The 14,588-nt window shown below is 33.7% G+C and overlaps 2 protein-coding genes across 2 annotated transcripts; one reads left to right on the top strand and one right to left on the bottom strand.

Annotated features, from left to right (window-relative positions):
• Positions 1-2,731: 2,731 nt before the first annotated feature.
• LOC147074698 (WD repeat-containing protein 91) lies at positions 2,732-10,620 on the bottom strand. Its single transcript, XM_085943786.1, has 3 exons — positions 9,279-10,620; positions 5,881-6,021; positions 2,732-3,262 (listed from the first exon to the last, which is right to left on the bottom strand). The coding sequence occupies exons 1-3, from the start codon at positions 9,520-9,522 to the stop codon at positions 2,835-2,837; spliced, it is 813 nt and encodes a 270-aa protein (XP_085799912.1). The 5' UTR covers positions 9,523-10,620; the 3' UTR covers positions 2,732-2,834.
• Positions 9,958-10,848, top strand: LOC147074697 (uroporphyrinogen-III synthase-like). Its single transcript, XM_085943787.1, has one exon. The coding sequence runs from the start codon at positions 9,958-9,960 to the stop codon at positions 10,723-10,725; it is 768 nt and encodes a 255-aa protein (XP_085799913.1). The 3' UTR covers positions 10,726-10,848.
• The last annotated feature ends 3,740 nt before the right edge of the window (positions 10,849-14,588 follow it).

Here is a 14,588-nt window from a genome sequence, read left to right as displayed (position 1 = left end):
AATATTGAGGTACCTACCTGATTATTTTGTAGAATTCTTGAATTAAATAATTGGTAGTTATATCACCCACCTATTAAGTCAATGTAAAGAATCCCTATCACTTATCTTCTTCTTATTGTGCCATCCCCTAGCGGAGGTCAGCCACCATGAAGGCAATCTTAGATTTGTCATCTGCTACCAGGAATAGTTCAGTGAAGCTGCACCCATACAATTACGGAGGTTCTTAAGCCACAAAATGTGGCGCCATCCTCTGCTACGTTTACCATTGATCTTTCCTATCACTAATAATAAAATCAACAAGCGTATACATCGTCACACCCTAATAATAGATCATTAAATCGTCAATACTAGGAATTTAATAAAGTTAATTAGTGAAATATATCAATAATACCTATTAGACTTTACCTCTTTTTGCACGGTTTCGAAATAGGTAACACGGTTTAAATAAAGTACCGATTATTTTTTATTTACACTGATTTTTTTTTGCTTTAACACGGTTTAAAAAAACTAAAAAGAATAAAAATACGTATTTATGTATGTACATATTTACATATAGTACATGGATACATGCTTTGCTTACTGATTCTCTGAATGCTGGTTGGAAATTTATTTGTCAAAGTAACCGAATTCAAACAATTGCACTTTTCTGAAAATTAAAATTTATGAACTCATTTAGTAATGTTGGAGCGTAAGTATTTGCTACATATAATCGATAGAAGTAATGGTGAATATGGGTATTTTTGCTAGAAACTGGTTTTTGTATTATTTAGACTTTTCTCCGTTGTCGGCTCCTTTTTTTTCTGTTCTGCTGGTGTAGGAGGAAGCTCTCCTCTCTTTCTTCTACGATATATCTTCCATTTATTATTGTCAACATATGTAGAAGTAAATGTCGAAGTACACACAGAAGTAAATGCGTAATCAGAATGAAGGAGTGTATTTACCAGAAGAAGTTGATGGAGGACAATGAGGACCGGGACAGACGAATATTTTGTTGCGTATGTAAATGACAATAATAATAAATTGCAGCGCGCAGCTTCCACGTCATGCTCTAAGTTCACTCTTTTCGTGATTGAAAGAGGCGTGCTACAATTGTGACGGTTACGCCTGTGCGATTTTTTGTAACGAATCCGCCCGGGAGGTCAACGCAAAAGCATGCTAAAAATGCGTTACAATGGACCGCACGCCACTGGTGCATAGATATGTTGTCACAAGATGCCGCCCAGACATACATGGCGTCATTAGTCAGTCACTTCGGGTTCGATACGAGAGACGCGCCGTGTGCTTCGGCGTCAGCGTCGTTAAATATTTCCAGAGATCAGAGTAATTTTTCGCCATCGAACGGACACGTTTATTGTCAAGTAGCGACACTGAATGAATATATTTCTCTATGCTAAATATAATTTAAATCGAAAACTATGTATTTTTATGAATAAATAATAAATAAATTCGATTTATTTTTGAGTTCAATAATTTCATATTTTGAGTTGATTTTAAGTAATGGAACCTATCTACAATTTTTGCATGGGCACCTTATCTTTTTTACATGGTAATCTTTGGTACGTATCCCCCGTGCAAAAAGAGGATTGGGTGTATATGAGAATGAGAACCTGCCGAAAGGCGAAACCCGGGTTGCAAAAAACGACTCAAATGGAATAGTACAAATCTTAAATCTATTAAAATTTAAATTCTATCAAGTACCATCGATCGATACTATTAATTCTTAAATACATTAACTCGAAAATTCTATTTCAATAAATGTTAATTTTTTTTCTGTTAGTACCTACTACTAGAGCAGGGGGGGGGGGGCATACTGCGGCCCGCCGGGTATTTTTTTGCGGCTCGCCATCATTAATTGTACTTCTGATTACGAATAACTTTTTTATAATTTTTTAAAAAGTATTGACAATAGATTAAAATTTGAAGAATTTGTTGTTTCGTAAATGTATTATCTCAGTACGTCTTCCTTGCGTCTCGTCTCACACTATGTAACCACTATTTTTTTTGTTGAACATCGATTTCAATAGATATTGATAATGTGCCGACAGAGCTACAACGTGAGATTATTGATCTGCAGTGTGACACTGATTTAAGAGAATTGCATCGTCGTGAAGAAATCTCCAATTTTACAATGCCCTTAATTCAGACAAATTTGACCAACTTAAAGATTATGCAAGAAAAATGTTCATTATTTTTCGATCAACCTATTATAATATGTGAACATACATTTTCGATCATGAACCTCAATAAAAATTCTTTACGATCAAATATCTCCGATGCCCATTTACAAGCAGTTTTGAGAATATCAACTACAAAAATTAACACTTGAATTTAAAAAAATGTTCAAAAATGTACAACAGTTTCATTCTTCTCATTATTGTTTTTGCAATGTTTATTTTTCCTGATAATAAATAGTGTATATCTAAAAACGGTATTTTACTTGCGGCCCGCCGCTAATTTTGAATTCTTGAATTTGGCCCTCCATCCAAAAAGTTTGCCCCCCCCCTGTACTAGAGTACATTATTTTTTTCTCTTTTGTTTTATTGATGTAAACTCTCAATTTTATTACTTCATATAACAATTGAGAACACACAAAAAGGGTTAAATTTTTTAAAACATGACCTTTTGAAACTAAATCGATGATTTTTTGGCAAAAACATTTGGGAGTTTTCACATAATTATTATGCTAGGTAAAATAGGGCGGGGTTGACAAGGGTTAATAATAAAATTGATTATAAATATTCATTTATTCAAAATAATCATGATTACCATAATATATAATACTCCAACTTAAAAATTAACTAACAATAAACATAAAATAACAACACATAATGTAATCAATTTTGACTTGAAGATCTAATTTGTTTTTTCCCTAAAACCGGGCTCCCTCCCATTTGCCGTATGAGACCCCTGAGCCCCCTGGCTTCCCGTATAGCCCCCTCAGCATTCTCGGTTGGAATAATATAAAAATCATCCATGAGAGGTGCGGGGGCATTTAATTTTTCAATATGCTGAGTCAACCTCGATTGATGCCCTGTTGATTTGTTCTGGTCTTCTATTAACTTTTTCAAGTGTAGATTCTTTTCTTGTAATTTCTTGAACATGGCTGCTTCCGTTTCGTAGCTGGAGAGTGTGGGCTGAGGCAGGCATTGGAATATTGTCGCTAAGAAGTTGTGTAATGAAGCCAACAGAGTGTCCTGCCACTGTCTTGTGAAGTATACGCTGAATACAATGTGTTCTTCTGGCTTTGCTGTGTATGGAAGCACTGAAAAAGAATAATATCCATAAAAAAACCTACATACAAGAAGAAAATTTTCTGAAAAAACGTTTAGTTTAGTTACATAATAAGTAAATCTCCATTTCCCTCGTTTATTGCGATTCCGGCGAGTGCAAAATCATATATCGCAATTAGGGAATCCAATCCCGGGATCCAGGACAATTTTCGATATCTATGAATCCCAGGATGAGTAAATATAATCTCGAAACGTTCGGGATTGATTTTTTTATCAATCAAAAACACAATCAATTGGTATGTGTACAAAATCATTATGTTAGTGACGTATATGTACCTGCACATGTCACAGGGGGAATCGTCGGATGCTCACGGATAATACATTTTTTGCTGCCATACGCAATCGTAACAACACCAGAAAAATAATAAATCTGTTTATTTAAATGAATTTAGATGACAAAAAATATTAAATAGAAAAAGTAGACGTCATTTATAAATCTGTTTATTTTTAAATGAAGTTAGATGACAAAAAATATTAAATAGAAAACGTAGACCACATTTAAGGTGATGAATTATGTTTTAATGGATCTCAAATGCCTTAAAATCTAAACTCGATCATAACATCTGGGGAAGTTAATGCATTTGTCATCAATAAAAACGTCATTTATTGCTATTTATTATCTCTCGTTTTAAAATAATAACAATCAGAAATTTGAAAATATGATGAATCAACAAAAAAATCACTCCTTTCAGATATTATATAATTTGGAATCTTTTTTATTTCAATCAGTTATAAGATCGCATTTCAACAGGACACCATGGATATTTCACTAAAATATTTTTGGCCATTAACAATGGATAAAGAATTTAAATTTCACATTCACAAGAAAGATAGTGATATAAGTTCAATATAGAACTATATACTATTTGACATCAGTGGATGGAGCTACAGCTAAGTGTAAAAAATGTAGTGTGCTGTTAAAAACTGGCGGGGGAATTATCTAAGGACTGCACGCACATTTGTTTTTAATACACAAGATGAAAATTGATTTTGAATTATTTGAATTATCCACAGTGGCCGCGCGGCTTAAGCGTTGGACTATCACGCCGTGGGTCTCAGGTTCGAATCCTGGGTCTGGCAAGTACACATATTGTTTTTCAGTTTGTGTGTGAGTCAGGGTATGGACCTAATAGGTTGAGCAAGTGGTTGACATCCATTTCTCGTAAAAAACAAAATCTGTTAATACAAACCTCTACTCTGTGGAGGCCCATATGATCTTATTAGGATCGGACATGGTCGAAAAAAAAAAAAAAAAAAACCTATATATTTCCAAGATTGAACGTACACAATATTAACAATAAATGTCTTAAATAGTATAAATTATACTAGAAATTTGTGATTGATTTTATCAATGTTGTTTGTATAGGTAGGTATATAAAAATTTAATATTACTTAATTACTGAAATAAATGCCAATTCCAGGACCAGTCCCGGGATCGTCAAATAATTGTAATCCCTAAACCCCGGGATTGAATTCCCTAATCGCGATCGATTTTTGATAATGATTTGCCACACTTATTTTGACATGTGCCACGTGCTATATGCCAGGAATGATCATAATGAGTGGAATCACCCGAAGACATATGACAAATTTACGAACGCCAGTGAAACAAAAGTAAGCTGATAGATCAAGCAGGATAAACTAGATTTTTTATTGCAACGCAGAATAAAATGTTTTTTTCAGTTTATTGCAAAGTTATATATTTCTTTTATTATCTAATTTAACTTTAATTAAACTGGTTTTTTTAAAATCTCCTGTTGACCATGAAAAGTCATTTAGCGACTGTGACTGTGCCCAAAACATATCCCTCGCAATCAACAGGTTACCTGTATATGGAACTCCATAACATGGAAGTATTTTAATACTATTCGAGTTTAGGGCTTGCGCAGACAGAGAGCGGTCAGGCGGTCTGCATTCCGCGTTCGGAGTTCGGCGTTCTTTGTACTGTACGGACTTCATACTGTATGGGTACACAGCCGGCGGTCAGACCGCACCTGTCAATTGGAACGCTAGCGTTCTAGAGTTCTATTCCCGCAATTACAAAGAACTCCGTACCTCTCAACCGTTGCACGGGGGAGTGAGTACGCAACAGCGGTGCTTTCTCACTTCCACTCGCAGTTGGAATATAGCGGTCTCGTATTATGCAGCGCCTGTGTCACTACAACGTTTGTGTACAAATGGAACGCACATTGTTGACCGCCACCTGTCTGCTGTCCCTGAACGCTAGCGGTCAACGGTCGGTTGAACACAGAACTCCGACCGCTCTCTGTCTGCGCAAGCCCTTAGTGTTTACTTTTACATGCAAATTTAAATTATCATGCATGCCTCATCAATAAATTATTTTTATGTGATAAAATATGAATATGTAATCATTAATTGCTATTAATTGCTTATAGTGTAAAGATGATTGGTCACAACGGTCGGTGTGGATCGTTCGATCTGGTTGGATCTGCGCGTCTACTGGTGTAATTAATAAGCCATTACAAAAAAAATAAAATAAAAAGATTGATTTGATTGTGCATTTCAATGAACCTAAAGCCTCTTGTAATAATATGTACTTTCTAAATTGTATTAAAAATAATAGACTTACTGAACCAATCTCTCCATTCGAAATTCCCCTGAATTTCGGACACCATTTTGGATAAAAATTCCATGACTTTTTCATTTTTCCCAGCACTCACAGCAGTGACTAAATAGAATTTCAGTAAACTGTTTTCAAATTTTTTGACCGCTGCAACAAAAAGGTAAAAATAATATAATATTACTAATTTCAATTTCAATTTATTTATTTTTACATATTGTGGACATTACAAATTATAAGTTTAAGACGTTCACAACATGACATAAAAAAAGAGATAGATAGTATGTTATTAAACAGTAGAAATATGTACATACAAAAATATTAATTATATAGGTAAATGGAAATACACCGGATGAGTTAAGCAGACCCTATTTTAAAAATTTATAAAATAACGTCCACCTATACTCATCCTCACATAGGTGGAATATATCAACACCCGAAGCAATTTCGTTGAACATAGTTATCGCCCTCCCAATCGGCATTACCAGTGGCAGGTTGGTTCTGCACCTTGGGAGAATAAACAACTGATGTTCTCTATTTCTAAGATAGTTATCAGGGACACACAGGTCAACACTGCCCAGAATGGCAGAGTTCTCATTTATACCTCGTATAAGTGGAAAAAAATACATAGCTAAATAAAGATTTCTTCTAAATTGCAAACTGCAGTATGTAAGCATGCCTAAGAGAAAGTCAGTTGGATAAACCCACGGATAGTATCCGTACAACCTCAAATAAAGGAGTCTCAAGAATTTCTTCTGAACCCTCTCCACCATAAGGCCATACTTCAACTGATGCGGTGCCCAAACAATAGACCCACTCTCAAGTCTTCTTCGAACTTAAGAATTAAATAAAAGTTTTAATACCGTAACATCCGAAAAGACCCGGGAAGTACGCATGACGAAGCCCAACATTTTAAGCGCCTTGTTACAAATGGTAACTATATGGCTAATAAATGTCAGTTTACTCTCAAACGTAATGCCAAGATCCCTTACAGATGATATTCGTGACAGAACTCTGCCATGCATCGAGTATTGGAAAAACAACACTTTTGAGGCTCTGGTAAACGACAAAAGATTGCATTTATCAATATTGAATTCTAGTTTGTTAAGCATGCCCCAATCTAATATATTATCTATATCAAGTTGGAGCTGACGACAATCGTCCATGGTGACAAGTTCCAAAAAGAGTTTCAAGTCATCAGCGAACAACAAAAACATAGCATTTTTTATTACCAATGCTATGTCGGCCCTAAGTCGGCCCTAAGTTTGAGCCCTGAGGGACACCAGAAAATGTGTAAAAGCTCTGTGACTGATAAAGGCCGTACGATATAATGTTAAGGTTATACCTCAGTTGAGGCACGGTCTAAAAAGATCGTGGCTAGGCGATTCGCAGATTGGGGGTCGCGGATGCAAATGACGCATGTCAAACGAAATATAATTTGTCATATAAATCCAACATGTGTCCATTTAATGTTCTGTTTATTGTTCTATCGGTAACAATAATAATATATTCATTGACATGTTTTCTTTTTAAAGTAAATGGGTAACGTTTTTACTCATCTTTACACGATTAAATTAATTATTACGCCCGTTGCCATCACGAAACAAATTGACGGGTTTCCAGCTCAACGTTCTCTCTCTGAATGGCAGCGAGTCCAAAATTTCGTCGCGCCTATAGTTGAAATTTATTTGCCGTTTCACTGATGTATCACCTTAACACTTAAGGTGATGTCTTTACCTACCAGAGGCACTTAGTGGAAAAATATGAAGCTTGCAATTTGAGACATTTTTTTGATAATTTACAATTTCAACTGTGTTAATTAATAAATATGTATCTGAAAATATTAAAAAGAAAAATATTTTTTATTTTTAGTCAAAGATAAACTTACAATTGTAAACAATGAAATAAAATGTGAATTTGTTGAATCCGACCGCATCTTATTATTACATATATTTTATGGTCATATTTATTATTAAAATTTAGTTTATTAAGTTTTTTAAGCATCATTTAAGAGATTTTTGACTAATTCATAGTTTTAATATTTTTTATATCTATTCTAAAAAACATCGATTTTTATAAAAATATAAATGTATATAACTTGAAAGCCTTTTTATTTATATCAAATCGAACTTAAATATTGGGACCATACCTAAATAAAATCTAGTATTTAATAATTTAAATTATGAACATCAGTCGTGGTCTTGGCCTGTTTAGTGCATCGTAAATAGCTTTATAGCCCATTTTTATACATGCATGGAATTGCTGGTGGCAGTAGGTATGTATTGTCGCAACAATAAAAATTAAAATGCAAATGTAAACAAGTATTATCGTGCAAGTTGCAATACTGTATGCATGGATCAAAAACGTTTAGCGGCTTCTGAATTTTCACGCGATTAACCTGGGTAATTGTGCCGCAGATGCTGTCATAAGATTTCATAATTTTTTTTTATGAAAACAGTTTCTTCCATGTAGATAATTATAATAAATACCTATTTCTGTCGGTGCATAGGCTTTTCGATCCAATAATTGTTAATTTAAAATTTTCATACATTTTGATGCATCATTATCATAAACTAAAATTATATTAGGTTGTGGTAGGTTAGGTTATGTTTGGTTTGGTCTAAAAAGAAAGTTATAAAATCTCATGATGGCGTCTGCGGCACATTAAAGCCTCGATGACATTGAGCTACTTTACAAGCTGCTTATTGGCGAATTTACGATCTGCTTGTAAACTCGCCCAGTGTCATCATCGAACAATTTTGAATTATTAATAACCATGTACTTGCTTTTTCGTACAAGGTGGTTGTTAGTAATTTTGGACAATCAGAAACACCCAGGCTTTGAGAAAAACACATACTTAAATATTGTGTCCTCACCGGGAATAGAACCCAGAAAACAGATTGTAAACAATCTACCGAGAAAAGTTGAAAGCCGGTCAACTTTACACACTACACGCTGGTGTGTGGGCCTACTGCGTCTGCGCAGTAGAGCGATAGTAGCGACCTCCCAGTAAAAAAACAAACTACTCAATACGTTCTGTCAAAATGACGGTTTCAACTCGCGAGTGGAAAGTTTTGTGTCATCATCACAATCGCACCAGCTGACTCGCCCGCTTTTAAATTCGCCAAAAAGCAGCTTGTAAAGAAGCTCAATGTCATTGAGGCTTTGCGCCAACTTGCATAACATTTGCATAATATGTGCACTAGTGGTGAACCTGCTGAAAAAAAGTAGGAACTACACTGCGCAGAGGATTGTGACGTTTACCAATTTTCATAACCTGTCAAATAGCAAACGCAAAAATAGCTTACGCTTGAAGAATGATATTGGCGAGACAATCGGCACTTTTGTATAAGTAACAATATAAGACAAGTTGTTTGTGCCCAAATTTGCATGCAACAATATCTTACCAGGTGTAAAATGATGTTCTAATTTTGAAAATATGAAAGTGTCCAAATGATTCCACAGCTCTCTCAATCCATTCAAGTCGTACGTGTTGATACATTGGACCAGCTGATCGACAATTTTATCAACTCTGAAACCCTTGTCTTTGTCATTTCTTAAATCTGCGTCGAAGCTTTTGACGGTGCCCACGAATCCTCGGAAGAGTAAGTATTCTCGAACTAGTTCGTCCATGAATTGTACGTGTGCCATTTATTTTTAATTCACAAGTATGTTAACCAAGTAACAATACGTACAACAATTTTGACAATATTGTGACAGTTCGGAAAATTCAATAGAGAAAACAGGATCGGCCATAGACAAATAAGATATTCATCAATCACATATCATGAGCATAGACAAGAATTGTTTTTATTTTCTTTTGCTGTCAGATTTGACGTTTCGTTACCGTTTCGGTACTAAATATTTTTCATCTTATGTAATTTTATAAACCAAAATAATAAGTTATATGCCGCCTAAATTGGCGATAAAGATGTCATAATTTGTATTGTAATCTCTAAATTAGTTTGGTGGCAAAAGATAGATTTTTTAGGTTAAAGGTTATGAAAACAATCTTTTTTAAAGCACATAAAAAAGAATGACGAAGTTTATTTAAAATAATTTAATATGTGAGATTAATTGTGAAAAATGGAAAGAGTGATTTTATTTAAATCTGAAGAGAATTCGGGGGAATATAAATCCGTGTTTGAAAATAATCGATACATTCCAATATTTATTCCCGTGCTGGGATTTGTGTTTCAAAATTTGGAAGTATTATTGTCGAAATTAAAACAGCCAAATGAATATAGCGGGATTGTCTTTACGAGTCCTCGATCTATAGATGCCGTGTCACAGTGTCTGAAGACTGACAGAGAATCAATTCTCGAAAGATGGAATACCAAAAATATATACACGGTCGGCGATGCAACTAACAAGAAATTATATTCTGATATACATTTAAATAGCAAAGGATATATGTCAGGAAATGCAGCCTCTTTAGGTGACTTTATAATCGTTGAAAATGAGACTTGCGGTATTGATAAACCATTATTATTTCCTTGTGGAAATTTAAGGTCTGAAACTCTTCCTCAAAAGCTACACGATGAAAATATACATTTGGATTCCTGTGTGGTGTATTGCACGGAGATGGATAGTGATTTAGGGAATAATATAAGTAAGCTTTATGACAATGGAGGAGTGCCGATGATTTTAATATTCTTCAGTCCGTCCGGTGTTAATTATGTCGTTCCAATTCTAAAAGAGATGCATTATAATTTTGACGAGGCAAAGCTGATCGCTATCGGTCCGTCGACTGAGAAAAAAATAAAAGAATTGGGATTGAAATGCTTCAGTACAGCAATTGAACCGACTGCCCAATCTATTTTCGTGTCTATTGATCAAAGGAATAAGATGTAATCAAGAATTATTCCTCAAAATAATAGAAAATGAATCTAACATAATATCTCCATAAAGTATACGTATGTAATAATCAATTCTTCCTGTTAGATGATATCTCATGACTGATTATTGAGATCGCTACGGTACTTTATTATACTAATAATCGTATACCTATATAAGTAGCTGAAAGAATTGGACATGCGAAGATTGTCAAAATTCATAAAAATTTACTGATTTTATTCTTCATTGATTAAATTACACTTATTAAAAAAACATTGATAGTGGTATTAATTATTCCTTTAGCAACGGAATCCAGACCTGACAATTAACTGCTTCCAAGTGTCAATTTTAGATACTGACATTACAACCATCCTCATTTACATAATTGACGCTTCGAATGTCCAATCACTCTTCACTTCCTAGCCAATAATGATGTTTTTCCAATAATGTTTAAAAAAAAATTCTTGCTCAAATATTACTCATAAATTTAAAACTATTTCGCTGTTTTAGTACAGTTATGTTGTTGGATATAGTTGTACTATACGTGCAATATTTAGCCATCTAAAAAGTATCTTTTAAATTCGATTATGTATTATACTGTCTATACCATAAACTTGAAAGAAATTTGCGATTGTTACATAAAAAATGTTTAAAAGTAAATAAAATCTTATGTTTTAACCGGTTCTATGCCTTTAGCAAGTTATCTCGCTCTGAGGCAGTGATCGACAGGCCGCACATACAAATTTCGCGATTTATCTCGTCCGACTTTAAACTCAAATTACTAGCCACTGTCGATTGATTTGCATACTCTAAAAAATGAAACACACAGTGATAGCCGTTTGAATAATTATGAAATACAAAGCCACAAATTTGGTAAGAGCTTCGCTCTACATTCAGCGTGTGTAGTTAAAAATCTGCCTGTTAGATACTGCCATAGTAATTATTGTGAGGCATAGTAAAGGTTAAAACACTGATTTTATGAAAACCAAATTTAATTTTGACTTGTGTTGGTATTGTATGAGACATAATAGAGATTTTATATGTAAAATATTTTCTGTACCAATAGATTATCATTATAATATTATTATACAGGTATTCTCCAACTTACGACCGAATTACGTTCGTAAAATTTTTCTCTTTAATGTATTAATTTTCTTTAATAATTAATTTAAATAAAACACAATATGTATGTAGTTCTAATTAATTTAATTATTGTACTATTCCATTTGAGTCAGTTTTTGTGTCTCAGGTTTCACCTTTCAACATCTTCAGGCACTATGCTCACTCACCAAGTATTGTAAATGCACACTGACAATGAATACAGTTAATTCTTGTTTATGTATTATATGAAAAATTAATACTATTATATTATAACAAAAGAAAGTGCAAACCTGATTATTATTACCTATGAAGTACAAAAATTAATTTTAGAAAAACCCATAGTAGATACATTAGATACATTCAATGAGTGCATTAATTTGTCATTACTCATGAGCAATGGAATTATAGATAACTTATTGGGAATTTAATAAAATTGGCTTATGAGATCGATGGTAAGCGTAGCAGAAGACGACACCGCATTTCTTGGCTTAAGAACCTCCATGATTGGTACGAGTGCAGCTCAACTGAACTATTCCGGGTAGCAGATGATAAGGCTAAGATGGTGGCCAACCTCCGCTAGGAAATGGTACGATAAAAAGAAAAAGGCTAATGAGAAATCTCACTAAATCTACCTACATTTTTTTTCCGACCATGTCTGATCCTAATAAGATCATATTATGGGTTTCCACAGGGTGGAGGTTTGAATTAACAGATTTTGTTTTTACGAGAAATGGATGTATAATCCATAATCAGTAAACTGAATGCATCAACCATGTCACATAAATGTCAGGCTTTAAGCGAATGTAGTGCATTTATGTGCTTTACAATACTGTGTGCGCAAGACTGGCCATAGAAAATGAGCGTGTATACACGCTGTACTTTACCCTCATTAGTCATTATACTAGCCCCGGTTGATGGTTTTAAATCTTGATTTAATTTATTGTACACAAACTGCCATCTCTTAGAATCATTGTGAGATACTTAATTGAAATACAAGTGTTTTCATTTGTTGCTGCTGACCTAACATTCTGATCCATATGTGAGAACTGGCCTCAACAATGTTTTGTATATTTCTGATTGTATGCAAACATTAATAAATGATAATTTATTTATACAGTCAAAACTTTTTTCCAGTCACAAGTGTAAATACGTTGAGGAATACCTGTAATTATGTGAACTTATCTAATATGTTAATTAATAATCTAAGATTTTGACTCTTAGGAATCTGATTATCTTACAAACATTAAATTAATGTTGTGAGAGTACATATATAACTCAAATATTGTAAGAAGCTAAATGGACCTCTGATAAAGAAAAATGTTGATTTATTAATTACCGGTATGTATAAGAATATAAAATTGTTATGTTTGTAAAAATGATATATATATTAAAGGTAATTTACCAATTGAAATCTAACGATTCGTTTAATTTATTCCAGTGGTACACAACCTGTTTGAAAGAAGGGTCAATTTGTTTATTTTATAATTTTTCACGGGCCGCAGTGGGTAAAATTTTTGGTAAATAGTGATATATTATATTACCAGACGATACATATTATTTTAAATTATGTTTTCTATCAGTGACAATTCTGTTTACATTCCTTTGCTACTACACAATTTGTTCACATAATATCAAACAGAATTTTGTCATATTCAATAAAAAATTTGGTGATAAACTACTTGTTATTTTTGACTCCATAAGGCCCACAGGCCGCGGTTTGTGCATTACTGATCTACCTTTATATAAAAGTCAAAGTACGTTTTTTTATTTCTCTTTCCTACTTGGCCCCAATTGACATCTACATAAAAATATTATAATAAGTAAGTATACTAAATATTAAAAATATAAAGTTTGTTTAAACTACCTTTCCAGTCGAATTTGGAATTCATTATTTAACATATTAGTTGGCATGGTAATGCAATACCTATAATATATAAGAAAATAATAATATTTCAATCGATGTTAGAAAAGACGTAAGAAAACATCAATTTAAAGCCTAGTACCCAGGCACGTTCTTGCTCGACGGTTTTGCTCGATCGAGCATGTTGACTTGGAAGCATGCTCATCGTTGTGTCCACACAGTCGAGCAACTCGACACAAGATGCTATGAGGCCATTGTCGCACCGTCACGACTTCGACCACGAGTGAGAGCGACGCCACACGAGCCTTGCCGGTGCGTCCTCACTCCCTCACTCAAACTGCATCGAGCAAAAAACGAACCTTGAATCTTTTTCGGATCGACCAATTTGCTCAATCTCGAACAAAAAACCATCAAGCCAGATGGTACACACGTTGAGACATATTGGAAGTTTTCGAGGATTTACAGTTTTTTATCGATTTTTTAAGCCTCACTATCTCTAAAAAAGTAATCTCGTAAATTATTGTAAAATCTGGGTTTTGAACGACACCCTAAATAAATATCCAATTTTACGAGAAATGTTGATAAAGCACAAGTCAGTGGTGTACCAATTTATATTAATTTTGAGGTTACATAATAATTATATTACATAATATAATTAATTAATTGTGTCGCTAGATTTCAAAATCGGCCAAGTCCATAATAGATGAATAGGAGAAAAACAGCTTTTTGTTTTCTCAAATACAAAGTCACAAGGGTGAAAGTTCATATTATTTCGAGTATAGAATATTTAAAATTAATAAATTCCGCAGTTTGATAATGCAAAAATGTTAGAAAGCAGTAGTTCTTCAGCAATTCACAAAAAAGTAAAAAATACTTAAAGGTGGACTTGGCTGATTTTGAAATGTAGCGACACAATTAT

This window comes from Rhyacophila brunnea, unplaced genomic scaffold (genome assembly GCF_057557595.1).
Source record: "Rhyacophila brunnea isolate RB1 unplaced genomic scaffold, BYU_Rbru_1.0 scaffold_16, whole genome shotgun sequence".
NCBI classification, from domain to species: domain Eukaryota; kingdom Metazoa; phylum Arthropoda; class Insecta; order Trichoptera; family Rhyacophilidae; genus Rhyacophila; species Rhyacophila brunnea.
Note: the sequence above shows the minus strand (reverse complement) of the source record. Positions and strands in the feature narration are given on the sequence as shown.